This window comes from Eschscholzia californica, unplaced genomic scaffold, assembly GCF_041429995.1.
Source record: "Eschscholzia californica isolate CP2 unplaced genomic scaffold, dmEscCali1.0.p SCAF_3, whole genome shotgun sequence".
In the NCBI taxonomy this organism is placed as follows: domain Eukaryota; kingdom Viridiplantae; phylum Streptophyta; class Magnoliopsida; order Ranunculales; family Papaveraceae; genus Eschscholzia; species Eschscholzia californica.
Genome location: NW_028238420.1, coordinates 55,763,000 through 55,789,446, shown reverse-complemented (window position 1 = coordinate 55,789,446; position 26,447 = coordinate 55,763,000). Strand labels below are relative to the sequence as shown.

The following is a 26,447-nucleotide window of genomic DNA, read 5'->3' as shown; positions in this document are numbered from 1 at the left end:
TTTCTTCTTCATCATTTCCTCCCATCACCACCACTTCCATTTATCTTTCTTTTCTCCCATCCTCTATTTTCTTTCTTACTCCCTCTGTCTATCTGGTCGGACGAGGAGGAGAAAGGGCAGAGGAGAAAAACAGATGAAGAGGGGATAAGTGATATTGATGGTCGAAGGTGATTGTGATCGGTAGGTAGTGATAAGGGAAGAAGAGGGAAAGACTTAAAAAAACGCGACTATTAGTCGCATGGAGAAAGGATGATAATGTGGGCTGGGGAAAACAAAAAAGTCAAAAGTATTTCTTGAAAATTTTATAACCCAGGAAGTTTTCTTATTTCTCCAAAGACGTGTAGCTTATTTATCTTTTTCGTGACTTAGGTGCTGTTTGTTTTTTTGTTTTTTCAGATCTGAAATCTGAATCGGGTTCCAATTCAGATTTTAGATGTTTGTTTTTGAATTTAAAAAAATCTGAAAATTTGATTGAATTGGGTCAAGATCTGAATTGACTAAAAAAGAGCCCACATATTTCAGACTTTAAAACAAGTCTGAAATAGAATCTACCATCTGAAAATAAGTCAAATGACAAACATGCCCTCATGAAATCAATGAAATACTTTTCATTCTCCATCTTCACTTCATCGACCACAACCACCACCGTCTGCCGACCATCACCACTACGTCACCAACCGCCCACCGCCGACCACCACCACAGTGTCGACCTCCGACCACCACCACACAGAAATAAAATAAAACACAATAACAAATGGAAAACAGATTAAAAGGCAAATTTTGAAGCAAGGAGATAATGTTGACATCTTCCATCTTTATTCATTTAAATTTTGTTAATCAATGTAAACAATTAAACCCTAATTCCATTGAAAATCAAACCTGTTTGAAGGATGGGTGATTTTCGAAATCAATGTGATTTTCGAAACCCTAGATTCATATGTAAACAATTATGTTAGTCAATGTAAACAAGAATATGAAACCTAGATTCATATTCTTCTCTCAATCAAGGTGATTTTCGAAAACGATTGTGCTTCTGATACAACGAAACCCTAGATTTTTTTATGCGAAAATAATCCTAGATTCACGTCATCCTGAACCAACTTCTCATCATTCCTCCTGCTAGCTTCTATGTGTAGATCGTGAAGGATCTTCAATTTATTCAACAAATCTCCATTGAATCTGGACCAAGACCGACTAGTTCTTCATGGGGAGGTGAAGTGGCTGTAGAGAGAGAAAGAGGAAAGAGGGTTTGTGTTGATCTGAGGCGGTAGATAGAAAGAAGGGAGATAAAAGAATGAGTTAGGGTTTCTAATTTGGAGGTCTTTTTCAAGGGACATTTTTAGTTATATATAAAAGGGTATAAGTGTCAAAATTAAAATTCAGATATAACATTTCAGATTGAAAAACAAACACTCTAATATGTATTCAGATTCAGCCAATTCAGTTCATGCAATTCAGATTCAGCCAATTCAAATTCAGACACAGAAAAAAAAAAACAAACAGTACCTTAGTTGACTTTTTTACTTTATAAAATGACAAGTTTAGCTCCCAAAACCAATTTTCTTTCGGTTTTAAATTAATAATGTCTCTTTTTATTTTAAAATAGGAAACTTCTAAAGGCTTCCTAAGTTCCCTTTACCTTTAGATTGGTGGATGATTTATGTGTAAAAAAAGACGTCTACAACAAACAACGGTACAATTTCTCTTTTTGGTAGATGTGATAGTAAATTGATTCGTTAAAATTACTACCAGAAAAGTAATTATGTGAACCACATTCACTTGATGGTCAAAAAATTTTGAGAGCCAAATTTAGTATTGCCACCTTCAACAACAAAAAAAATTTAGTATTGCGACAATCTAATTTGTCAGTTGGTCACAAATTCAAGGCTAGCATTAAATAATAAATTTGTCGGACTTTAGGCCTCTTTAATGTTGTTGAGTTTTAAAATTTTTATTCGTAGTTTAATTTTGACTGTTATCGTAATTATCAACATATCAATGTCATGTAATTGTAATGACTGAGGTGTATCGGTATCCATATTAAAAAAATATAAAAAATAGAGTGAGGGCACTGGCAAACAATAATTCTTTTCTTTTTGGGATAAATCTCTTAAAATCGGACCTAGCCACCTAGGTCATACCCACCACCTTCCCCACTCCCGACCCCCACCACCCAACTGAGAATTAAAAGTTGCCTCACCAATCGAAGACGCTTGGGAAAGAAAGAGACATAGGCCATATCTAGGGAGATAGAGAGAGAGAAAATCTTGAAACCTCTTTATACCCAAAAGCCAAAAAGAATCTGAAACTTGTTTCATTTCTCTCCTCTTTTTCTTTAATTTCATTTTGATGGTTATGGAGTGACTACTACTACTACTTGTTTCAAGTGAAGTGGGTCAGATTTTCTAGTAAAGATGACACTAGCTGATGAAAAATCTGGTTCAGATGGCAAAGTTTGGAGTCTTTGTCCCATGCCCTTTTGGCAGTCAGCTGGAACTTCTTCTTCTTCTTCACAAAATCTTAATCAAAATTCCCAACAGCAAGTTGAGGGATCAATACCTAATTCTTCAAATACTGTCGCTTCTGTTGCAAGATCTCTTCTACCCTCTCGGCGTAGACTCCGTCTTGATCCATCTACCAAACTCTATTTCCCTTGTAGGTTTCATCCTTCTACCTGGTTTTTCTGTTTTGCTATTTCTGATATTTTCTTGACCTTTTATTTCATGGGTACTTCAATTTCTGCTGTTATAATCAAGTTTTTGAATTAAGTATTGTTTCATATACTGAATTATCATCTGGGTCGTTTTCCTTTTCTTGTTCGAAATTGTTTTTGTTCCAAAATTTTGGATTATTCTGTTCTTTGGTTTGTTGGTTTAAAGAACATAACTTTATTGATTTCTAGCTTGGGTTTTTGTTATATATCCCCATCAAGGAATATTTTGGCTAATTTAGCCCACCTATATATATATATATATATATATATAACTTGCTATTTGGTTTTGAACTGCCCTGGTTCTTGTGCTTATCTTTTCTGTTCTTTTTTTTAGTTTGTTTTCCATTTGGACACATCTTTTCTCTCATATGTTGAAATCTAAAGTTCCCCTGATTTTGTCTATCATTTGTACTTGTTTGTTTTGAAGATGAACCTGGTAAACAAGTTAGAAGCGCGATAAGAATGAAGAACATTTGCAAGTCTCATATAGCTTTCAAGGTATGAACTATGAAGAAGTTCGTTTAGTCTTATTTGCACTTATGGTGGTGGGGGTATCTATAATGTTTTAGTTAAAGTAAGATATTCGTGTTCTCGCCTCTCTGTTAGACCAGAAGGGAAATGATAGAGTGCCCAGCTAGAATGCCCAGTAAAATGCCCAAATTTCCTCATTTAGAAACAAAAGCGGTCCCAACCGTAGTCAAACTTTGAAAAAACCTTGTCTTTTGGTGAATTCCACGGGGCACCGAGCTGGGCACTCTAGCATCTCCCAATTCAGAATGGTTCAAGTTAAGTAATTCATTCATGCTTTATATTAGTCATTCCTCATGTTTGACGAGCTATGATATGAAAGGATACCGATCTTGTATTTTTGAAGAATTATATGTGTTGTTCTTGATATTACTATCTGATTTCGTTACCTGTTAATGTTGTGTTAGTTTCAAACTACTGCGCCGAAAAGCTGTTTTATGCGCCCTCCTGGTGGAATTCTTGCTCCTGCTGAAAGTATCATTGCAACCGGTATATACTCTGTTTCTTTGTTATATCTTTTCTTTTTGAAAGAACATTATTTTGTATATATATCAAGATAAAAGTTACTTACAAGATTATTGAGGCTACATTAGTATAATTTTACAAGGTTTTAAAGATAGCCTCCAAATTCAAAGTCATCCCTAAATGAAAGATCCGAAATCTAAGTGCTAATTTTTCTTTTTGGCCCAAAAGAACAAAAGTGATAAGAGGGAGAGAGCTTGATATTGTCGAAGTTTACCCTTTCCCTTTGAAGGCTGTGTTTGTTTTCTAGCTTTCCAGATGCTCCACAATATTGCATGAGGTAATAAGTACCAAAGTTTCTTCTGATTCTTTGACAATATGGTAGCCCCTGCACCCAATTAAATTACTAACCGAGCTTGGAGCAGTCCACTTGGTGTTTGTTGCGTTCACTAAAGGGCTCCATGAAGCCCAAGTAACCTCACAGTGCAGAAGTTAAATGATTCACCTATTCTTCCTGTCCTTTACAAAATACGATCAGTTAACCCAGTTACCTCCACATTTCTTTAACTTGTCTATAGTTGGGATCCTCTTCAGACAAGCTGTCCACACAAAAATACTTTCTAAATCCATTTGACTGGAATCTCCATCAGAGAGGTACCCTCTATAGAGAGTGCCTTGTAGCATGATTTGACTGAGAAATCTTCTTCTATCGCCGGAATTCACATTCTCATATCCTCTTCCATTGAAGGAGAGAGACCATTTAGGATCTCTAATAAGGTAACCATTTCCTTGGGGCTTACTCCGTTGATATTGAAATTTATCTGAATTGCTAGTATTCAAGTTCGTGGAGCATCCGGAAGACAACGAGAAACCAATCGAGCATGACAGCAAGGTCAAGTTTAAAATTATGAGCTTGAAGGTTACCGAAGGAGTTGAATATGTGCCTGAGCTGGTGAGTGTGTCCCATGCACCCTTTTGAATCTTCGCTCTTTACATGAGTATTTATATAAACGAACATGGAATATACCTGATGAAATACATTGATCTTGATAACGTATTTATGTTGCGAATAATTAGGATGCCCGAAAAACGTGGATGAAATCTGTTCGAGATCTGATGCGGACAGTTGGATTTCACCCAACATAAGTCTCTTTTGATGGAGTGGCTGAAATCAAACATCAGATTTCGGCCGGGTTTCGTCCTTGTTTTAGACATCCTATCGCGGTTGTTTATTTTGTCATTATGAAGTTTCCTTGTTGCCTCTTGATAAGGTTTTTCAGACATAATTTTGTAAGAATCGAAGTTTTTTATTTAAGGTTCTTTATTCTAATGGTAACTTAACCCTTTATGTTAGGGAAGAACTAGGTTTTTTTTTCCAGTAGGCACAATATGAGTGTCTTTAGCCACTCGCGGTGTACTCTTGTTAGTGTAAAAGAGGTTCTGAATACCTTGACATGGACTCGAAATTTGATCAACTCAAACCCCAATAGGTTGTCTTAATGTGCATAAACTCTTAATACTTTCTTAATAGAGTTACGAAAAACATATAGTAATTCAATTAATAGTTTATTCGAACGTCCAGAGATTAGGCTATAGGTGTGAGCTCAGACTTGGTAAATCTTGAGAACTTCTGGGTGGGTCGTGAAGTATTCGTATCTGTTAGCCTAGGATGCAAAAATGGGGACGATACTGTTAGTTCGTGGGTTGTTAAGAACTTAAGATGTAGGATTTGAAGCGTTAGACACATTATGTGTCAGTATGAAGCTTATGATTTGAATTTAATTTATTTTGCTATTTCATTTCTCTTTTCTTTGATCTCTATCTTGATCAACCTGAGAGTTTCATGAATTGGTTTGAACAATTCTTCCGTTGTAGTTTGATGAGCAAAAGGATCAAGTAGCAGTGGAGCAGATTTTGCGAGTTGTGTTCTTAGAGGTGGATCGCCCTACCCCAGTAAGTAGTATATTAGTACAATTAGTAACATGATATTTACTCTTTCTTACATGAATTTCAGTAGTATTCTCTTGGTCTAAAAAGTATATATGTTCTTGTAAGGCAATGGAAAAACTTAAACGTCAATTAGCCGAAGCTGAAGCTGCACTTCAGGCACGGCAGAAACCTCCAAAAGAAACTGGCCCGCCGATAATTGGTGAAGGATTAGTCATAGACGAATGGGTAAAACTCACTTGACATGGACCTTTTGCTCGTTTTTCGCAAACATATTCCAGTCTTATATATATATATGTGTGTAGTGTGTGTGTGTGTGTGTGTTTAGTATCTCATTACTTTTCTCTTTCATTTTCTAGAAAGAACGAAGAGAAAGATACCTTGCAAAGCAACAAATTGAAGGGATTGATTCGGTATAAAGTTCAGTTTACCATCGTTTTTGAAGATGGTCTCTTCACGTGGATGGAGATTTTCTCAATTTGGCTGATGGGTGACAAATATGCCATTTTCGACCCTAACTATTGGCAGGTATGCAACTGAAATGACAAAGAGGTGAAAGGAGTATGTATAAAGGTGCAAGTAGATGGGAAGAATTAGTGTTTTTAATGTCCTAAAAGTGAGCTGGTGAACCTTGTGATGTAGAATATTAAGGTAACTCTGAATCCAATGGGTTAGAGGCCCTCTTCTTCTACTTGTAGATATTGTGGTGATAAAAAAATAAAATTCTTTTATATCACCCATCTATATCTTTACCTCATTTTTATTATCTGTTTTGCTTATGATTCCACAAAAAACCTAATTTTGGTGCAAGTGAAGATTTTGACAAAATTTTAAAAATTTCATCTTTTAGTGAAAGTGAGTTATCAAGTCTGCGGAGGAAAAGCAATTGGTTCTGAAAAAAAAAATCCCACATCTCGCTATGTTCACAAATTATACAAATTTAATTATAGGCGTCAATAAAAGTAGGAATTTTCTTTACAAGAAGTTTTAGCATAGAAATATCTTCAATCCCAAGTTTAAACTACACTTTTGAAACACAATGATATGTAAAAAACAACTCAAAGAAAAAGAAAGATATGAAGAGGAAAGAGAGACATAGGAATACCAAACCCGAATTCAATCACACAAGCAGAATCCAATATCGATAAAAAAAATTGTCGACGAATCATTTGGTTAAAGGTTTTCAGGGAGTTGGAAATTTTGAGCCCCAAGGGTCTGTAAGGAGCTGTTTTGCACAAAGATAGCAACACCACATTTGCTGCTATTAAAACCTTCCCACAGTGAGAAGTTAACAGTGCCACTTATGGTTTTCTTTGCTGAGATATCCTTCACTGTGCACAACTTCTCGAATTTGCGGACAACGAAGTCGTTAGCAAGAACACGTCCTTTGTTTTCTCCTTTCGGGCAGTCTGTCACTAGTCCGTTCTCGTATAGAGCCACCATTACGTCCGCGCCACGACTGTCGATCTTTGTCCTAAGGGCCCCTGTTAGGGAGACTTGTAAGGTGTCTGGTGAAGGCCTCTCGAATGCTGCCTGTTACAAAGAGAAGAATAAGGTTATAACAAATTGCCATATAAAAGTTCAAATATGGTTGTTAAAAATGTTCATTCCTAATCCTCACTAAGCCAACCCTTGGGGGTATTGAAGTGCAGTCGTCCTAAGAGAGAATGATCCACCACGAGAGACAAAACAGACGAGTCATTCACATGGTTGAAGGTTTATGCGGGAAGTGTTCCTACTTTCGCTCCTTGGTTGAAACATCGGGCACTCACTCGTTAGAACAACAAACAATCTAGTCAACATGGTTTTGTTACGGCTTTGTAATATTTGCGTATCTTATTCTTCTTAAATTTGAGCTTGATACATAAAGAACCTCCCAAGTTTGAGCATCTTGGTGGGCTAGGTCTAAGATACCTTCTCCTTATGGGCCTAAATCAGGCTGAAGGACCATAATAGGCTTTCCTTCCAAATTCTTTATGGTAGTTGATTTTAGGTTGGACGAGAAGGTACACCTAACCCTTTCAACAAAAAAAAAAAGGCACACCTAACGAAATATTAAAAAGGAAAAAATTGGCAACCAAATTCAATAAGAATAGTATTCCTTGTAAACTCAGACTCCTGACACTCACACCACTTAGACTCTAACGTGCTAACTACTCATTAACAACCTCACAATAAAAAAAACCAAATTCTCCAATCTCAAACAAGAAAAGCTAATAGCAATTTATAATTTTTTATAACTTCCAAAACTACATCAAGTTACTTGGCTAGAATTATCCACACCACTTGTGGTAATTTTCTTTTTGGTTAAAAGCATCTCCAATGCAACTCTCAATCTTAAAAATTCTAACTGTCACATATGATTTTTAGAGTTTTTTTTTAAACTGTCTCTAATGCAACACTCTATTTGGATCTCTAAGATGACGTATCGAGGGTGAAATAGAGATATTTTAAGAAGACAATGTCCTCTTGAAATACTCTATCTGTAATTGTCAAACTCATCCATATTTTATTTTTAACCAATATAATTCGAGTCTTAACATAACTAATTATTTATTTACAAAAATAACTATGCCAAATAAGTAAATAAGATAAGTTGGGAGTTTTACTTTACACAAAAAAAGAAATTGAGGATCTCTCTTTTGGCCGAGTGAGAATATCTATTGAAACTTGACACATACAAAAAATATGGAGTAGATTTTTTGAGTTTTGCATTGATGCTTGACAATGAACTAGTAATTTTCTTTTTCAACATGAATCCAAGCTAAATTCTAGGGATCAAATTTTTGTTACTAACTTCTTGATCTCTATCTCTTCATCAAAAAAAAAAAAAACTTCTTCGTCTCTATAGTTCAACAAAAAAAACTTCTTGATCTCTAAAACATAATTATTTAATAATGTAACCATAAATTAATGGTATGTGTATAAATTTTTTTCTAGAAATAAAATGAGAAATACCTGTAATGTGGGTGCAGGATATCTAGTTGCAGATCTAATGTGAGAGAAAACAGCATCTTGATCAGTACCAACACACTGGGTGGTGCCTTGGATAACAACCTGAGGTGTAAACATGGTGTCCAATTTCAAAGATTCAATATAAGCTTTTTGTCTAACGGTCCACTGGCTCGACCCGAATGGGTCTTTCCAACCCATATAATCCCAATAATCAACATGAAAAGCTAACAATATAATCGGAACATCAAGATCTTCATGGAAATCCCCTCTCCCTAATCTTGACAAGAATAGCTCCGCCTCAGGGGAGGTGGCGCAACCCTGAGAAGAGAACAATTCCACCACCACAGCCCCGCCTCTTCTCTGCTCCTCCGTCAACTGGTCGCTTGTTGCATTTTCAGGCGATGGGTCTTTTGATTTTGAACGGCCGAAACATGAGAATAGACGGGGAGCCATCCCGTCTTGTGGTCGGAAATCAGATGTGGTGACTGTGTCAAATGATCACTAATTGTTCTCTAGAGAGGGAGAGAGAGAGATGGAGATGAGATGTTGTTGTATTGGTTTTAGAATTTTAGAGAGAGAAAGAGAGGGGATTGGTTGATCTCTCTTGAGGGTGGTGGAGGAGAGAGAAAGGTGGCGAAGGAGATGCTAATAAGTAACTCTTTGTGACCCGCATTAGATGGGGGATTTGTGATCTCTTTTTTGACATGTTCAGATTTGTGAGTTGGCTTTGTTTTGAAGTAAGAAATGGTTGATGGAATCTTTGATGGGTAAGCTGTCGTGCATCACCTGTAATTACACCGACGTGACAACTCAGTAGATCTAGCTAAAATTAACTTTTTTTTTTTTTTTTTTTGTTACTGTATTTATTTTGACGACCTTCGCCGGTGAAGATGATCAGATGGCCAGAAGATGAGGTGACAGAGAGAGAGGCTATGAGTTGGATGAGATAGAGTTGATGACTAGTTAACGGTGTTATAACGGAATCTGAAAAAGAAGACCATCTGGATATCTTTGATAAAATAGGGGGCTAGGCCGGGAACCGATCACAAAGTTGGGGGTTATTAGAGAAATAACCCTAGAATTAACTAGGGGGTGACCTAAACGCACTCCGATTTTGTGCTATAAGGGGGCGGTTCTAGTAGCGCCTGAGTTAAGAGACTGAAGTTCGGCCAAAACTCCCATGGTCTGTTCAGTCGCATAAAACAATAAGAAAAATAGATTACTCCATCATTCCACTAATATAACATCCTTATCCGCATAATCCATTACATCGTGAAAGACCTTATTTACAATAATAACAATTGTAATGTGATATTTCTATTTGCTACCATTTTATGGTTCATTTGGGAATCAAGATGTGACAGATATTTTGATGTAGACGCAGCGGAATAATTAAAGAACAATAAAATAAACTATGAATAATTAAAGAAAACTATAAGAAACGATAAAATAAACTTAAATTCTTAATAACTTCAATGGTTTTTCTCTTCAAGGTGTGTAATAGCATAGACTAGATCCCCTTTTATAAGATAATAAACCTTCCTAGATAGACTCAAACTAGGATTCCTAAAATAATAAACTACTCAAACATAAAAACTATAAAATAAAGGAATATCAAATTAAAGTAACTTCTCTTCTACTAAATAAGCTACTATTATGACTTAATAGGGTGTGGGCACGCGTGGACGTGGGCCCACACGTTTATGCGCCTGCATCAGCACCCTGTTCCCCAGAAGGTTCGTCCCGAACCGATTTCGATGAAGAAAACAAGTTGATGCACCCGCAGACGATGAACTTTGTCATGGCGATCCGTAATTTCCACTTCGAACGAAGTTTGCACTGGAATGGAAGGATAATAATGTGCAAGTAATCGTCAACCTCGTACCCAAACTCATATGCCAATGATTCTCGCAAAATTAACCTTAGTGAATAAATAATGTTCATCTCGCCATCTTCCCACGGTAGGCTCAACCACTTAATCTTCAAGAAAGTGTGAAGTACTATGAGCAAGTGTGAAGTAATAGTAATTGTAACAAATTTCCAAAATACTTCATCAATAGCCAAAGTATAAGCATAACCATCGCTAACTAAGATATCGATATGGAACCATGTAGTGTAGATATGCCACGCAAAATTGACTTTTCCACGTTCATCTTCATGTAGTTTATGTACTCTAACGTGATCAATACCTGGAGCCCACTGTTTTTTTTTCTTCAATTGATATGTGAAACCTAGATGGAAGTTGTTCAATTGGTATGTGATCTTTGACCATTAAGTATAGGTTCATTGTAAGAATTGGGAAATTGATCCTCTTTTTCTTAATTGTTTGAAGAAAATTTTGTAGGAAGAGATTTGATAGAGAAAACGGCGATGTGGGACATAATTGATTCAGAAATTTTTTATGATTCGAACCATCATAAGTAGGCACTTCCATGCGAATACGGTAGGAAGAAGATGAAGAAGAACCATCATAAGGTGGCAAAGCCTTATTTGAACCAGATGGAACTATCAAATCATCAAATTTAACAATATTTGACATATCCCAGTCACATGAATCCGAAAATCCATCATGAATCCCTCCACCGAATACTAAAGACTGATCATTCACATCATCAAACTTAGTGTGTGTAGTGACTAATGGGTGTTTCTCTTGTTGTTCTTCTTCTTGGTTTTGATGGGTTTTGATAATTTCTTTTTGTTCTTCTTTTCCTTCACTAAATTCTGGGTTTTTTGGGTGTGTTGATAATTGAGTTTCAACTTGATGAGAAGATTCAAAATTTTGTGGTAGAAGTGTTGGGGATATGGAATAAAAAGGAGAGGTTTGTTGTGTTGGTGATGGTGTTTGACAGGAAGTAGTAGATGAAGGAGTAGTGGTAAAAGAGGGAGACTTACATATGCCTTCGAGTTGTTTAGATAGCTTCATGATCGAATCATTGACTTGATCGAATTTTTCCATAGTTTCCTTCTTGTGATTTTCGAATTTTTCCATAGTTTCCTTCTTGTAATTTTCGAAAGCTTCTTCCAATTTTGTAACCGAGGATAACTTCTTGTTGATGTTGTCCCATTCGGAGGCAAAAGTTGGTGTCTTCTCTTTGATTGTTGGAGTAGGAACGGTAGGATTAACCATTGTGATTGGTTAAAAAAAATGGCTCTGAATACCACTTGATGTAGACGCAGCGGAATAATTAAAGAACAATAAAATAAACTATGAATAATTAAAGAAAACTATAAGAAACGATAAAATAAACTTAAATTCTTAATAACTTCAATGGTTTTTCTCTTCAAGGTGTGTAATAGCATAGACTAGATCCCCTTTTATAAGATAATAAACCTTCCTAGATAGACTCAAACTAGGATTCCTAAAATAATAAACTACTCAAACATAGAAACTTTAAAATAAAGGAATATCAAATTAAAGTAACTTATCTTCTACTAAATAAACTACTATTATGACTTAATAGGGTGTGGGCACGCGTGGACGTGGGCCCACACGTTTATGCGCCTGCATCATATTTCCAGTACGATAACGTCCGTAGATCAAGTTATAGAACAAATGCAAGCATTTCCACTATTAATAAGTAACCCTCACAAAGCCAGCGACATTGATAAAAATTTAAATGGACGACGCCTGATTATCCTTATATCGAAATAAATATAGACGTCTGATTCACAAACAATATGCAAAAATAGGAATAATCTTTATTATTCGAGATCACCATGCCAATTTCATTGCTGCTAGTACAGTAAAGAACAGTAGCTATAGGGAAAAAATAGGAAAAGTATTTTTTATCCTTTGGTACGTGACATTACCACATCCGAATCTAACTCGAACCTAAAATTTCAGCTCTAAACTGGACATTTCAGACTGATTCATTTTCTTTCTTTCGGACCAAAAACTAATTTCAGGGTTGAAGTATTAATATATTGTTGGGCTTTACCTATTAATGAAAATATTTAAAGGCATTCCTTTCTTAGTTTAGTTATTTTTATTTATTTATTTTTTTTTTGGAAGTCGACTACGATCTACGTATGTCGTTACATTTGGCATTGATACATCAAAGATGTGATACGCTCAATAACTGCCCACTCAAACTGAAACAAGACCGGGCCTATAGCCCAACAAGACAATGGCCTAAAGCCCAACTACATTATTTTACACTCTAATAATCTCAAATCAAATAACCAAAGATTCCACTTCTCTGGGATTTGAACCTGAGACCTCCAGGGATTTCTGGAGTTTATGTCAACACCTTGGAACCACTTGGGCTACCAACTGTTGACAGTTTAGTTATTTTTATATGAGTCAACTTGTGACTATCATGTAAAAGGAAACAAGGTGAATCCTAGTCGGTTTCCTATAGGTTTACTCATTACCTCTTCAGCCTTGATGTTTTATACCCACAACAAGATACTCCACCATCCACCTAAGAGTAATATGGCAAGAACAACCAAAACTTGTCATGTGTTGGAGATGAACCAGGGACCCATCTATTCTTGTCTTCTTTGCCCGACTGTCTAATACCCCAAAACAAACCACTCAATTTGTACAGCTCCCATAATGTAGGCTTCCCTCCATGTGCAAATTTACAGGTTTCCTCAAGGATTGGATTGTTTACCCAAGACTTCTACTCGTCTGGCACGTTTCAGACGACTAGTTGTCGATAACATATAGACCAAGTCGGAAAAAAGTTTCGTGGCTGACCCGCTCCCTTCCTTTCACACTTCTCTCTCCCTCTCCCTTTAGGCCTCTATATATACATATATAATCAAAAGCAGCAACCAACACTTCAGCCTTTTCTCAACAAGCTTTTCTAGTTGCTCCACCTGCGAAAGATCCCTAAGTAATAGTAGTTCTCAAGGTCCTTCCACCATGCTTGAAGGGAAAGCAGTCATCAGTGAGACAGATATGCTCCAAAAGATGCAGCAAATAGCTCTTCAACTTGCTGCCAAAGCCCTTGATGTTTTCGATGTCACTGAGACCACTGAAATCGCTCGTTTTATCAAGAAAGTAAGCCTTCATTTATGAATATATTTCCTTCTTGCCACATAAACCTTTCATGTGCTCCATAAAACCTTATTATATTACTAATATGTCATCGGGCATCAGATTCGAAACCAGTTAGCCACTTAGCCACCGTTTATAGGTCATTGATATTAACTTGCCTGATCATGAAATTTCGCTTGTCTATGTGAGACAAGTCCCTCGCTTTTGGCCTTCTTTTGAGCCTATCAGGTGTGGGGCTAACTTTGAGACCACTTGATCTCTTTGGCATTTAACTCAAAACTAATTGGCGATGACGAGAGATGACTTGAATATTATATTCTTGTTCATGGAGTTTCATCGGTCTGTCCATGTGTGACTATTCTCACAATTACATTTGTGCAGGAATTTGATAGTTTATATGGAGCTGGGTGGCAATGCATTGTGGGAAGAGAGTTTGGTTCTTTCGTAACCCATTGCCATGGATGTTTCATCTACTTTTGTATTGGTAGCCTTGCTATCTTGCTCTTTAGAGGTACATCACATCCAAGAATGGAGGTTAATCAACTTGCATCCTTGGAGATAGTGAAAGCTTAGATGTTTCTTCATTTTCGATGCTAGCTTTGGGTTATGTGCTTTGTAAAGAGGAGAATAGTAGAAATCCAATTCAATTCAGAATTATAAAATTCCCCAGTTTTCAATCTTCCAAAATATTCACAACAAACACCAAATTTAAACCAAGCAACATGAGTAGATAACAATAATTTTATACTCACTATGAAATGTTCCCATACACACCAAACTAGCAGGACCCAATAAGGGCCTTTTTATGAGCTTAAGTAGTTCCTGATAATTAGAAGCAAAAATCCTCATGGTCCGGCTTTGGAGAGGTTAACAGAGCGGTATAGAGTCGAAGTCGATCCTCCCCTAACGATGAAGATCTCGACAAAGGTCTTCTAGGTCGTATAAACGATAATGAAGAAAGCGTTAGCCTATGTTTATACCTCCTCCATGCTAACTGTATAGCAACAGCTGCCCAAGTTCTCCATCCTGGTGAATAATACCTTGCGCTTCTCTTCACTTTTTCGTTGGTAAATGTATATCGAAAATGTTGTGTTACATACTTTACGTCTTGGGCATCTAGGCCAAATGCTTCCGTTGTTTCTAGTGTTATTAAAGTGAACGCTGATGGAGGTAAACGTTCGATAAATGGTCTTCGAAGACACCAAGAGAGAAGCTCATCTCCAGTGAAGTTACCAGGACCTAACATACAACAACTCTTGACACCATCTCTTAGTACTTGACTACTCTGTAAATGCCCCCTTACTACAAACAACATTCTCTGAACTGGGTCTCCTTCTCTTGTTATCTACAGACACATAAGTAACCCCACAAGAGTCTTAGTTCTGGTGAGGAATAATACCACATTCTCAGAATGTTAGTGGTTCACAATGTATCGTCGCGCGCAGCTTCAATAAAACTTGTCATGGCCCATTTAAGGGCTATATGAAACAACACCAGTTTATAGACAGGTCGCGACGAACTGCCAACCCACCACAGCAAGGTAGGAGGTGGAGTTCTGAGAGACTAGCGCCTCCAACCCATATGGATATGGTTTGTTTAGACATGGGGTGTGACCTTAATGGACCATGACTCTCATCTCTTAAGCAGGCTTTTAGGTTTGGTTAAAACCCAAAGGTGTTTCTACTAATTCAATCCTTTGTAGCTACAAAATTATAAGTTGAGAGGCATAGTAAGTACGATCATACCATTTCCCCCTTGGGGAAGATGAGCGATTTCACACGATCACATATGTTCTCTAATACCAACTCATCCATGTGCTGAAATAACGGTACCTGTCCAACACATTTCATGTCAAGCGCGAACTCATTTTAAAAACCTTATAAAGTTTGAATCCCCAGAGTATTTTTGTAACAGAAGCTATGGCCACCACATATTTTCAAGGCTCAACCTCTATTATTCTTTACCAAGCTCTTAGTCAAACTATGGGGGTTGAGCCTTGTAGTTGTGGGGTGCCTTTGAAAACTCCCTGTGACGGACCTACATAGCTCAAACGGACGGATGCATCTTGATTAGGATTTGATAACATAACATTATAGTTGATGTATACGTACCATTTGAAGATTTTTTAATAGGTCTGAGAGTTTACCTGTCGAACAAGATCTAAGCAGAGATGATATTTAATGTCTCTTCTAAGACCCTCCGGTAAGTTTTTAATCATTTGATATTCATCTACACCCCGCATTGCTGCCCATCTTTGACGTTCATACTGTCGTACTCTCTGTTTGAAACCTTGTGGCAATTGCCTCTTTCTCATCCACCATTCTACATTTCTCATCTTCAAATGCATTGCTTGTTTCTTGGAAGTAGTTGCATGCAAGAAAACCTACCCCATGCAAAACACACAATGTGAAGTTATCCATCTTGCAAGTCGAATAATTGAGAACAAGAAGAAAAATGATAGAGATCATAAAGGTGATTTTATTGAACTCTTTGATGAGTTTCGAACTTAAAAGATTTTCTCTCTTTCTTCCCTTCATGGCCCGGCAAGGGTAGGGTGCTCATATGAATTTGGCAAAAATGTTTAAAGTACACTCTCGTGTACACCCTTGTGCACCGTCTATCCTACGTAGCTAATAGTGCAAGGGGCAATTTTGCCTTTTCACGCCTTTGGAAGCGTTTGAAATAACAAAATTGTCCCATTATCCTATTCAAGAAGGGGCACAAGGGCATACACGAGGGTGTGCTCGCTTACATGCATAAACTGAATGATAAATCTCAATGATCAATCATGCAAAACAGTCCTCTTTCAATATACCTTGATGTTACCAATCAACATTGTAACTAAAAGCAGCCCACTAGTGAGGATGATGATATTGAAGACAACTTCCAGCCATTCAGTTGTACTCTCAAGGTTTCCAAAAGTGCTGCAACTCATCAAATTAAACACACATTAAATATATTTAATGGATGAATGTGTTTGTGTTTGTGTGTGTGTGAGAGAGAGAGAGAGAGAAGGCTAAAGTACCTAAGAGTCATTAAACCCCAGAAGATAGGGAAGAGGATCTTTTCGAGCCGGCTCTCATTTGTAACCAAAGCAACTGTCCATCTATAAACTCCATAGTCAAAATTATCGAAGCTGTCTAAACACATAAATCTAACATGTTTGTCCTCAGCCCAACCCAATCTTGCTCTATTCCTAACCATGGAAGATGTACTACCACCACCACCATAATATATAACATTATGACATGTTAGCATCCTTTCTCCACATCCTTCTGTAATTCTGCATTGCTCTGTTAGACATTTGGCTGCCCTTTGAATTCCTAGCATGTACCAACATGCACCTGCAGCCTACAAAACAGATTGACTCATCTGAATCACAGAATAATGCCTGATTACAAGTCTAATTGAGTCATACAAAACAAGTTTGAACCGAGTGTCCATAATGTGAAATATCCTGAAATTACTATGTCCCCAAACAAAAAAAAAAAGTAACTACCTTTCAAAATAAGTTTTTTCTTTGAACTTAACACAAAGAAGATTTTAAACACAAAAATGAGTACTAGTTTCAGGTGGCATGGAGCACTAGTGACTTTTAACCCTATCACGTGTGGGCTAACTTTGATACTATGTTATGTTTCTGGTCATCCAACTTAAAACCAATTAGCAATTAGTGGAGAAGACCTAAACATGGAGTATTATTGGTTACTGAACCACCCTTCTCAGTTCTCCCATGTGGGACTATTCTCACAAACGGGTTGAAAAGTTACTCTAATCAAGTAAAACCGGAAGTAGATTTCATTTTAAATCTAAAAAGAACCAAAGAATAATATTGAAACAACAAAACCTTGAACCTTTTGCAAAAATCTAAAACTTAAACACTTTTGGAGCAGATAAACATAAAATTAAGCATAAGATGGAGGAAAAGTGAGTACCAATACTTACATGGGAAGCAACAAAGTAGGCAAGCATGTTAAGAGCTATTCCCCACCAAACAGTACCAAAAATATAACCAGAAAAGCTCTGCATTCGACGTAACAAACACACGCAGTGGTATATCTTGGGAAGATACTGGAAAAGAAACATTATCAACAACACCGTCATCACCTCCGCTGTCGACGATCCTCCCTCTAACATTGTCGGAATTACTACCCACAGCACGACCTGCCGAAATATATGTAGTTATGGAATGACTACAAAATTTAGTCAATGTTTTAATTTTGAGTTCATGAGATAAATATAATATAAGGTTCTATCAATTAATAATTTCAGATTTAAAGAGAAATGGAATGTGTAATGTGGTGTGTATAGAAGAATAGAGATACCATTGCGCTAAACTGTAACGGACGATTGAGCTATCCCAAATAAATTATGTACTCATCAAGGTGGTTAGCAAGTTTGTCAAGCTAGTCAGCAGTAGTTATGTTGGATAATAAGCAACATAACAAGCCAAATTTAAGCTGGGAATCAATTTCATTAAGGGTTATGTCCCAAACGGCCCCTAGTTTATGACCAACTTCCTGCTTAGCCCCTAGTTTATCCAAAATATCCCGATAGTCACTTTTTCTATTTTTCCGTTTAGTGGGGGTTATTCGTTCAGAATTTTTGTAAGATCTTCAAAAGTCTTAAGAGCTTTGAAGTTTAGCGTTATTGGTTCACAGCTTTTTTTAAGAACTTCAAAGTTTAGTGTTATTGGTTCCGGTCTTTTTTTAAGAATTTCAAAGTTTAGTGTTATTGGTACAAGTCTTTTTTTTAGAACTTCAAAGTTTAGCGTTATTCAATTTTTATGCAAAATTAAAAAAATTTAGTCCAAAATCCGACCCAAGATCTTTTGGAGACAAATTTACTCACAAATTACCTGAATTGAAAGTTTTACCAATTGAGGTGGATCTTCGAAATTCTTTCTATAATGGGTGTACGCAAAAAATATTGGGTTAAAATAACCAACCAAACCCTTTTATCTCTCTATATAAAACAAAACATACTAAACCCTGGCCGTGAAACCGAGTAACCTCCTGTCTTTCTTGTCGGTTGTTGTTCCACATTCTTTCTCTGCCTCTCCATCCGTTGAAGAAGGTACTGCAAGAGTGCAAGGTAATTATTTCTTTCACCTTTCTCCCAATTGTATACATGTTTCTCTCACTACCACTTTTCCCAATCACCAATTTTCTCTCACTGCCAATACAGTAATCATAGGTTTGAAAAGTTATCTTTTGATTTCAAAAGTAATAATAGGTTTGGATTTTGGACTGTATGTTTCTTTTCAAACCTATTATTACTTTTCAAACCTATTATTACATCTTCACTGTTCGTAGCATGGAAAAGTTATCTCCACTGTTTCTTCACTGTGTATAGATTTTGGACTGTAATAATACTTTTCAAACCTATTATTAAAAGTTATCTCAAACCGAGTAACCCTATGTTTCTTCACTGTTCGTAGCATGGAAAAGGGTCCAAGTCAATATTTTTTATGAATCCAATGTGTACCGTAACAGTGAAGAAACTAATGTGTATAGGTTAAACATCTTTTTTATTAACTAATGTGTATAGGTTAAACATCTTTTTTATGAGTCAAAGTCAATATCTTTTATGAACTAATGTGTATAGGTTAAACATCAGTTTGCTATGTAGCATTAAAAAATTACTATTTTTTATTCCCACATGTATTGTTATATCATAAATATTATTTTATTTTTTAAGATTAATTTATGTGAATTTATTGTTCCATATTTGTATCAGATTAATATAATTCTAGATTAATTATTAAATAGATTTTGTGTACGTTCAACTTGTTTTTGTTAGATGAGTTCATACACAGCGAAAAAGTATATGAAATGGACCTTAGATGAAAATGAGGTGTTACTTCAACTTATTGTTGAAGCCATGAACAACGGTAAATACGGTAAAGATGGTGCATTGTCGAAGACGTACTATGACCAAGTTATAATTCCAGCTCTAAATAAAAAATGTAACGGTAATAAAACTTCAGAACATGTGAGTAGCAAAATTAAGAAATGGAGAGGTAAGTATAAACAACTTAACATTTTTTAAGACTTTCCAGAGATATCCTCCATTTAATTCCTTCGCATCAACTCTCTCTCTCTCTAAAACTTTCTCTCATCATCTCTTTCCTAGATATTCTCTCTCTCGTACTTCACTCTCTGGTTATCCAACTTCTTCTTCGGATATCTTTCTTTCGGAGTTGTTCATTGAGAACTTTAGAGTTTCAGATTTTGTATCCCATTAGAGATGGCAGGCCCATTAAAGGGCGCAATAGGTGCAGCGCGTCAATGGTAAGGGAAGGCAAACATCTCTCCACGGTGACGAGAGTGAGACAAGTAAATCACTGTTATATTCCATGCATCAAGTAACTACCGTAACCCAACTTGATAATCAAGATGCAGACTGTCTCTCTGTAAACGCGTCACTTGAAGAATTAAAATTGGGTATTTTCGGTAGGTTTTATTTCGGTTTTGGTTGAAATCAGTTAAGTATCCTTTAAAGGATGAAAGATGGTGTTCCAATCAGGAAGTTAGTCTTATCTGTGGTGAACTTCAATGTTTGTTTTATTTGGTTGACTCTGGTCAAGTGATTGTATAATAACTGGTTAAGGCTAAGCGACTGGATTAATCATTTAACAATAACAAAATCATTAGAGTCAAATTAGTTTTTATGTAAAAATTGGTTCAATCCCACTGACTTCAATTCTGGAACCTTCTCTAAGTTACTTGCTAACCAAATATTGGTCATCTTTGACAAAATCAAGAAGTCAGCGGATTGACTAGAATGCACATGGCACAAAACTCGTTAAAGTCATTACGGAGGTGGATCTGATGGAATCTTGTCACCTGAGCCTGAATATGGGAGGTCGGCTGACTCTCATAGGCACACTGAACCTTGCGTTGGCCTAGAAAAAAAACGAAGAGGTGAATTCGAACCAACTATGATTAATGCTCAGCTTCATTCTTGAAGCAACAAAGGAAAGTTTGTAGCAATCAGCCGACCTCTTTAGCATCATACGACCTCCAGGCAAGAACGAATGTCGATCCAAGCAAAACTTTACAATCTGAGCTCAGATTTGGGCAGAGGCCTAGAGGAGAGAGATCAGCTAGAGTGAAATCGTTTCTCTGAGCTCAGACCTGACCGAAGAACACATCAATGACGTGGACAGACAGATAGAGCAAAGATCCACTTTTCATACACGAACGATTATGTATCAAATACTATCTTCCAAACGACCATCTACACGTGGTTATCATCAACCGATAGTCTTACCACCGCATCATCTCAGTCGTGCATCGCATTAGTTCATCTAAACCTATATAAGCATGGCAAGGTTTGCCCTAAAAGAAGATTGAAGGTCACATTCTAAACTGATCAGACTTTGAGTTCTTTCTGTAAGCTCTGCTTCATTCTTGAAGCAACAAAGGGAAGTTTGTAGAGGTCAGCCAACCCCTTCAGCATCATACGACCTCCAGCCAAGAGTGAATGTCGATCCGAGCAAAACTTTACAATCTGAACTTAGATTTTGGCAGAGACATAAAGGAGAGAGATAAGCTAGAGTGAGGTCGTTCCCTCTGAGCTCAGACCTAACCGAAGAACTCATTGACGTGGACGATTGGATAGAGTCAAAGATCCACTTTTCATACACGAATGATATGTGTCAAATATTATCCTCCAAACGACCATCTAAAAGTGGTTATCATCAACCGGTGTCTTATCACCGCATCATCTCAGTCGTGCATCACATTAGTTCATCCGAACCTACATAAGTATAGCAGGTTTGTCCTAAAAAAGGATTGAAGGTCACATTCAAAACTCAGACTTTGAATTCGTTCCTTAAACTGCAAAAAAATACCTCATTGACTTGAGCGTCAGAGTGTCTATGTTTTTTTTACAGACCTAGTCCAACTGAATTTAAATTCTTTCCTTGAATTTCAACAGATTCTTGAGTAAGATTCATCACTTGGTCGCATATCTCAATCATCAAGAAGATAATTGAGAAAACCACTTTTCGACATCATCATTACTTAGTGTGGGTTTGGACTTTTAAGGACAAAAAGAGTAGCTGTGGGCTCGAACACGAGACCATTAGCACTAAACTTAATTATCTTACCAACTTAGTAGTTGTTTTGTTCCATATGTTTAATTTTCTCTCCTAATTATTAGAGCACAATGTGACAAATAGACCCCTTCTGGTGAGGGTTTATGCAGCTCCATGACAGTACTCACCCTCACCCCATAGGCCTGCAATTATGTACTACTATAATATATCATCCCTATGATTTATTACTTATTCAAAACTCTCTCAGTAGATCATGCCCGTCCAAGTACTCCGGTTGGGATCCTTGTCAGGCGTACCATCATTTTTGTTACTTGAATATCCTTTAAAATTAACAGTTGTAACTGGTCATGACTCCTTAAGATATAAAATCTGCTCATCAAGATGAATCATCATATACCTTTCTAATCTATACAAAACCCTCTCTCTCTCTCTCTCTCACACACACACACTATCTCTCTAATATATAGGGCAACTATTAAAAGGAGAATATTTACCTGAGGTAGAGGAAGGATGACAAAGAGATCAAAGAAGAAACCATTTTTGGCCTTCAAGTAGTTAATTGCAACAGACCTAGCAGTACTACGAATCCTACTACTCATGATGATATTGGTATGATCATCTTCAACCTTCTTATTGGTTCCAGAGTAGAACCGGTTCTTAACCAATTTGAACTGCAACCACATATTCCAAACATGCAACCCATCTGTCATACAACGTAGAGCCGTGACAGTAATTGCGAACCACCCATCAATAAATAAACACATGCACGTATTACTTATCGATAAAGCGTAGAAGAAAAGTGGGTCTATAAATAACCCAATTACACTCACTAATAAGAAAAAACGGTTCCATTCTCGAACCCATTTACTTTTTGGATCAATAAACATACCCATTCCCAACAGATTCATTTTAAACCCACTTCCTCTTCTCCCACACGTGTTGGGTAAATGTAGAATTCCATTGCACCCGTGTGAACTTATCTCTTCTTCATCTTCCTCATCTTCTTCCTCTTCTTCTTCTTCCGGGTCGTCTTCGTTATCTACATGCAATATTTCTGATACTTCTTCATCGCTATCCATGTCTTGATCGATGGTAACTCTTCTAGAGAGAGAAAAATGAATATAGAAAGAGAGAGACAGAGAGTTTGATATGTTTCTAGCGAATTGATGAGATTATATGGGAAACTCAATGGGGAAGATGGGAATATTTGTCAGTTTTGTAGCAATAATTGTTGAGGTAGAACCTGAAAAATACTCATATAGAACCAAACCGTTTGTGGTGAAAATGACTAAAATAACCTTAAGTTAGATTCTTTTTTCATGCGTAGAAGAGGACTGACTAACTTCACCTAAATAAGTATTTTTGAGTCAAACACTTGGTTGAAGTGGTTGATAGTGTTGACATAAGTTATAACAGTCTGAAAATCCCAGATTCGATTTACAGAAAAAGTAAAATTTAGTAGTTTAATGTAGGCGGTTATCGTGTTTATCATGTCTTGATGATGTATCTATGTCATGTAATGACTACTGTAAATCATAGTCCATATTAAAAAAAAATAAGTTTGAAAGTTATAATAATGACAGAAACTGCACATAAATACATTAATAAATTTCTTTAATGATTATAAGTATACAAAGGATTGCAAACTGAGGTTGCTATGATGCTATCTGCAGGGACGGAACTAGACTTTTTGAAAAGAGGGGGCCGAAACATTCTAGTTATAAATTAATTTGAGAAGCAATTTCATTCAAAATTACCACCTAAAAATAACAATTAAGCCGAGATTAAACACAAATAATAAAAATAACATAGAACTACTATGATAGTTCTTTCTCTCTTTAATGCATCTAAAATAAGAGTTTTAGTGAAACTTCTTCAGTTTCTGTAATACTTTTTTTTTAAAAAAGTTAATCGATCGTAAGAAATTATTTAGACTGTAATTAAGAAAATTCATACAAATGCTACACATTAATTAGTTGTTAAAGCATTAAATTTTGGGGGCGTAAATTAGGGTAATGTAGTAGTGTTGGAAACTTGGAATTGTGGGCAGTGGAAAACTTGTTTAGTGGTTGAGGTAATTTAGGCCTTGCAACAAAAAGAGGTAGTTTATTCATTGGGTGGGTGAATGGGTGAAAATAGGTGTTGGGCTTTGATTGGCCTGAATTGATTAGGGGCCTAGGGGGCCAATTAGCTTTAAGTTAAAAGCTTTTAACCTTTTTATATGGGACCAGGGAGAAAAGATTGAGGGTGAGGGGGCCAGGGCCCCTCCTGGCCCTCACCTACATACGTCCCTGGCTATCTGTGAACCACTAATTGCGATCTCTAACATCTCTACACCATAATCAATTTCATTAATGATTGTAGGAAGACATTTCATCTTCTCGAACAGGTGTACTCTTGTACTCCTAGGAGAAAGAAATTTTGGATCATTTGTTTTCACTTACTATTCTTCTCATGTCACGCATATGTGGAAATATCTTATTCTGTCTTTCATAAAGATCACAGTCTCGATAATCAATTAGTCTTATTTGAGAAAAGAAATAAGACTAATTGATTATCCATAACTAAACTAGGACTACACTCTTTCCATGAAAAATAGAACAACAAATATTGAACAGCATACTAGACTTTAAACACATAAACTAAATTAAGACTAATTGATTATCTATAACTAATAGTTGTTGTTAGTAGTAGTAATTCGAGATAATAATTAATTGAGAAAATAAGCAAAAGAATGACAACATAGGGTATTGAACTTATGACGGTGAGAATAGTCCCACATGGGAGAATGAGTAACTAGCAACCAAGAATATAAAGTATAGGTCCTCCCCACTCATTGTCAATTAGTTTTGAGTTAGATGATCACAAATTTAACATGGTATCAGAGCTATGCCCACACGTGATAGTCTTAAAAGACATACGTGCTCCACGTCACCCCGTAAAAAAAAACACACGTGTTAGGCTCACAGAACCCCTCACGTGAGGGGGCGTGTGAGAATAGTCCCACATGATTGGTTTTGAGTTGGATGAAAATATCTTTGCATCCACTTTTTTATTTAAAGGATTTATTTTCATCGAGCACTATTTTTACCAATTACATGTGGGAGGTAAGTTGTAAAGACGAAAGGGTATTCTGGGTAGTTGAACAAGAGACTGATAAAAATAGGCAATATGATGGAGGAAGCAGAGAATGGGGTACCTAAGGAGAAGAAGGATGAGGAGGTTTGGACTTCTTATATAAACTCCAAACACTTATCAACTTCGTAGAAACTTCCCATCTTTTGTTTGCTTCCAAACAAGTATCTACATCTACTTGAATAAATTCAATCTCTAATGAAACCGGGTTTGAATAAATTCAATCTCTAACGAAACCGGAAAAAATTTAGAACCATAAAATGTCACACACTTGTGTGATGAACTAAGATTAATCATCTACTCATTTAAAATATATCACAACGACCCTAATTTGATGCGAAATATAGCAAAATTAGGGTATTTGTCAATTTATATGTGATGATTGTCGAGTTTGTCCCACCCCTACCCTAATCCTAGTTTATGGTACTTTACAACAAAAAAAAAAACCCTAGTATCCTAAATTTATGGGGTAAATAACAAAAACTCTACGGCCATGTTTTGGCGCGCGAGAATGGAATGTGATTCTCAGGAATCACACCCCCCTCAAACACGTCCATGAACAAAATAGTTTGATGTTTGGTTTGTCCAAGAATGGAAATTTGATTCCTGACATATTCCTAATTAGGTGTTTGGTTCGTATAGGAATAGGAATGTAAATATTTGTAAAAGTTCACTTTTACCCTTACTTAAACTACATAAAATACATATCAACTTTTTTTTTGCATAAAATATACATATCAACTTTGTTATATATTAAAATCAGCATTATTTTTTCAAATTCATTGATATGAAATAATAACACGATACATTAAAGAGTTAGAATTTAAAGATAATAAATAAATGTCTTAATAAAAATTTATCTAAAATAAAATTTTGTTCGTAAACCTAAATAGAAATTTATCTAAAATTAAATTTTGTTCGTAAACATAAATAGTACTTATTAATACCAGATCCTACAAAAAAATAAAATTGGTAATTCAATATTTTGTTAAGGATATATTTGTCAATAAATATTAATATATGTGATTCCGGGGGAATGGGAATCACAAACCCACCTCCCCCTTGGGTTTGCTATTACCCCTTTTTGTGGGAATTACATCACGGACCCACACCATTCTCGCGAGCCAAACAATGATCTGGAATGTGATTTCCGGGATCACATTCCATTCTCACGCCATTCCCGCGCGCCAAACATGACCTACCGGATCAGCCTGTTCACACTATTTTGACAAGTGAATTTGATTTAAGAATAGAGATGTTATGTGTAAGACCAAACAAGGTCTGTCTACATACATACCTATTTTGCATGAATTTCTTTCAGTTTTAGCTCATTTCAAAAAATTGGGCAGAAGGTCAAATTTTAAATTTTTTTATGTTAGAAGAAAAGTTATATTTTTTTTTTTTATAAATCTAAAATTTGTTTTTTTTAGGTTAAAAATCTAAATATTTATAATTTGTTTAGTTAAAAATTCAATAATTTTGCAAAGTTGATGCAAAGTGTTGCAATCGCAAGTTGTTGGAAAGCTGTCGCAAAGTGTTGCAAATTAAAAAGGTAATTAGAGAGTTGAATACTAAAGAAAAAAGTACAGGATAAAAAATTAACATTGGTCTGTCATGGTCTGTAAGAGAACTTGATT

At 36.2% G+C, this 26,447-nt stretch overlaps 4 protein-coding genes across 5 annotated transcripts; 2 read left to right on the top strand and 2 right to left on the bottom strand.

Annotated features, from left to right (window-relative positions):
* Positions 1-2,168: 2,168 nt before the first annotated feature.
* LOC147552108 (vesicle-associated protein 4-1-like) lies at positions 2,169-6,381 on the top strand. Its single transcript, XM_086671414.1, has 7 exons — positions 2,169-2,655; positions 3,141-3,211; positions 3,649-3,730; positions 4,537-4,655; positions 5,579-5,656; positions 5,759-5,878; positions 6,010-6,381. The coding sequence occupies exons 1-7, from the start codon at positions 2,415-2,417 to the stop codon at positions 6,067-6,069; spliced, it is 771 nt and encodes a 256-aa protein (XP_086527540.1). The 5' UTR covers positions 2,169-2,414; the 3' UTR covers positions 6,070-6,381.
* A 238-nt stretch (positions 6,382-6,619) lies between these two features.
* On the bottom strand, positions 6,620-9,321 carry LOC147552107 (uncharacterized). The gene is made up of 2 exons (XM_086666363.1): positions 8,609-9,321; positions 6,620-7,183 (listed from the first exon to the last, which is right to left on the bottom strand). Exons 1-2 carry the CDS (start codon positions 9,056-9,058, stop codon positions 6,824-6,826), a joined length of 810 nt encoding a protein of 269 aa, XP_086522489.1. The 5' UTR covers positions 9,059-9,321; the 3' UTR covers positions 6,620-6,823.
* Positions 9,322-13,392: 4,071 nt separating this feature from the next.
* On the top strand, positions 13,393-14,272 carry LOC147552106 (Dynein light chain type 1 family protein). Its single transcript, XM_086666362.1, has 2 exons — positions 13,393-13,613; positions 13,992-14,272. The coding sequence occupies exons 1-2, from the start codon at positions 13,476-13,478 to the stop codon at positions 14,181-14,183; spliced, it is 330 nt and encodes a 109-aa protein (XP_086522488.1). The 5' UTR covers positions 13,393-13,475; the 3' UTR covers positions 14,184-14,272.
* LOC147552105 (cyclic nucleotide-gated ion channel 4-like) lies at positions 14,239-22,998 on the bottom strand. Of its 2 annotated transcripts, none has more exons than XR_015236996.1 (7): positions 22,170-22,998; positions 17,556-17,774; positions 16,636-16,961; positions 16,426-16,534; positions 15,757-15,993; positions 15,356-15,647; positions 14,239-14,955 (listed from the first exon to the last, which is right to left on the bottom strand). XR_015236996.1 is itself a non-coding variant. In XM_086666361.1 (7 exons), exons 1-7 carry the CDS (start codon positions 22,752-22,754, stop codon positions 14,440-14,442), a joined length of 2,079 nt encoding a protein of 692 aa, XP_086522487.1. In that variant the 5' UTR covers positions 22,755-22,998; the 3' UTR covers positions 14,239-14,439. The 2 variants fall into 2 exon arrangements, 1 of the variants encoding a protein (XP_086522487.1); XM_086666361.1 differs by having other exon boundaries at positions 15,356-15,442.
* Between the last annotated feature and the right edge of the window lie 3,449 nt (positions 22,999-26,447).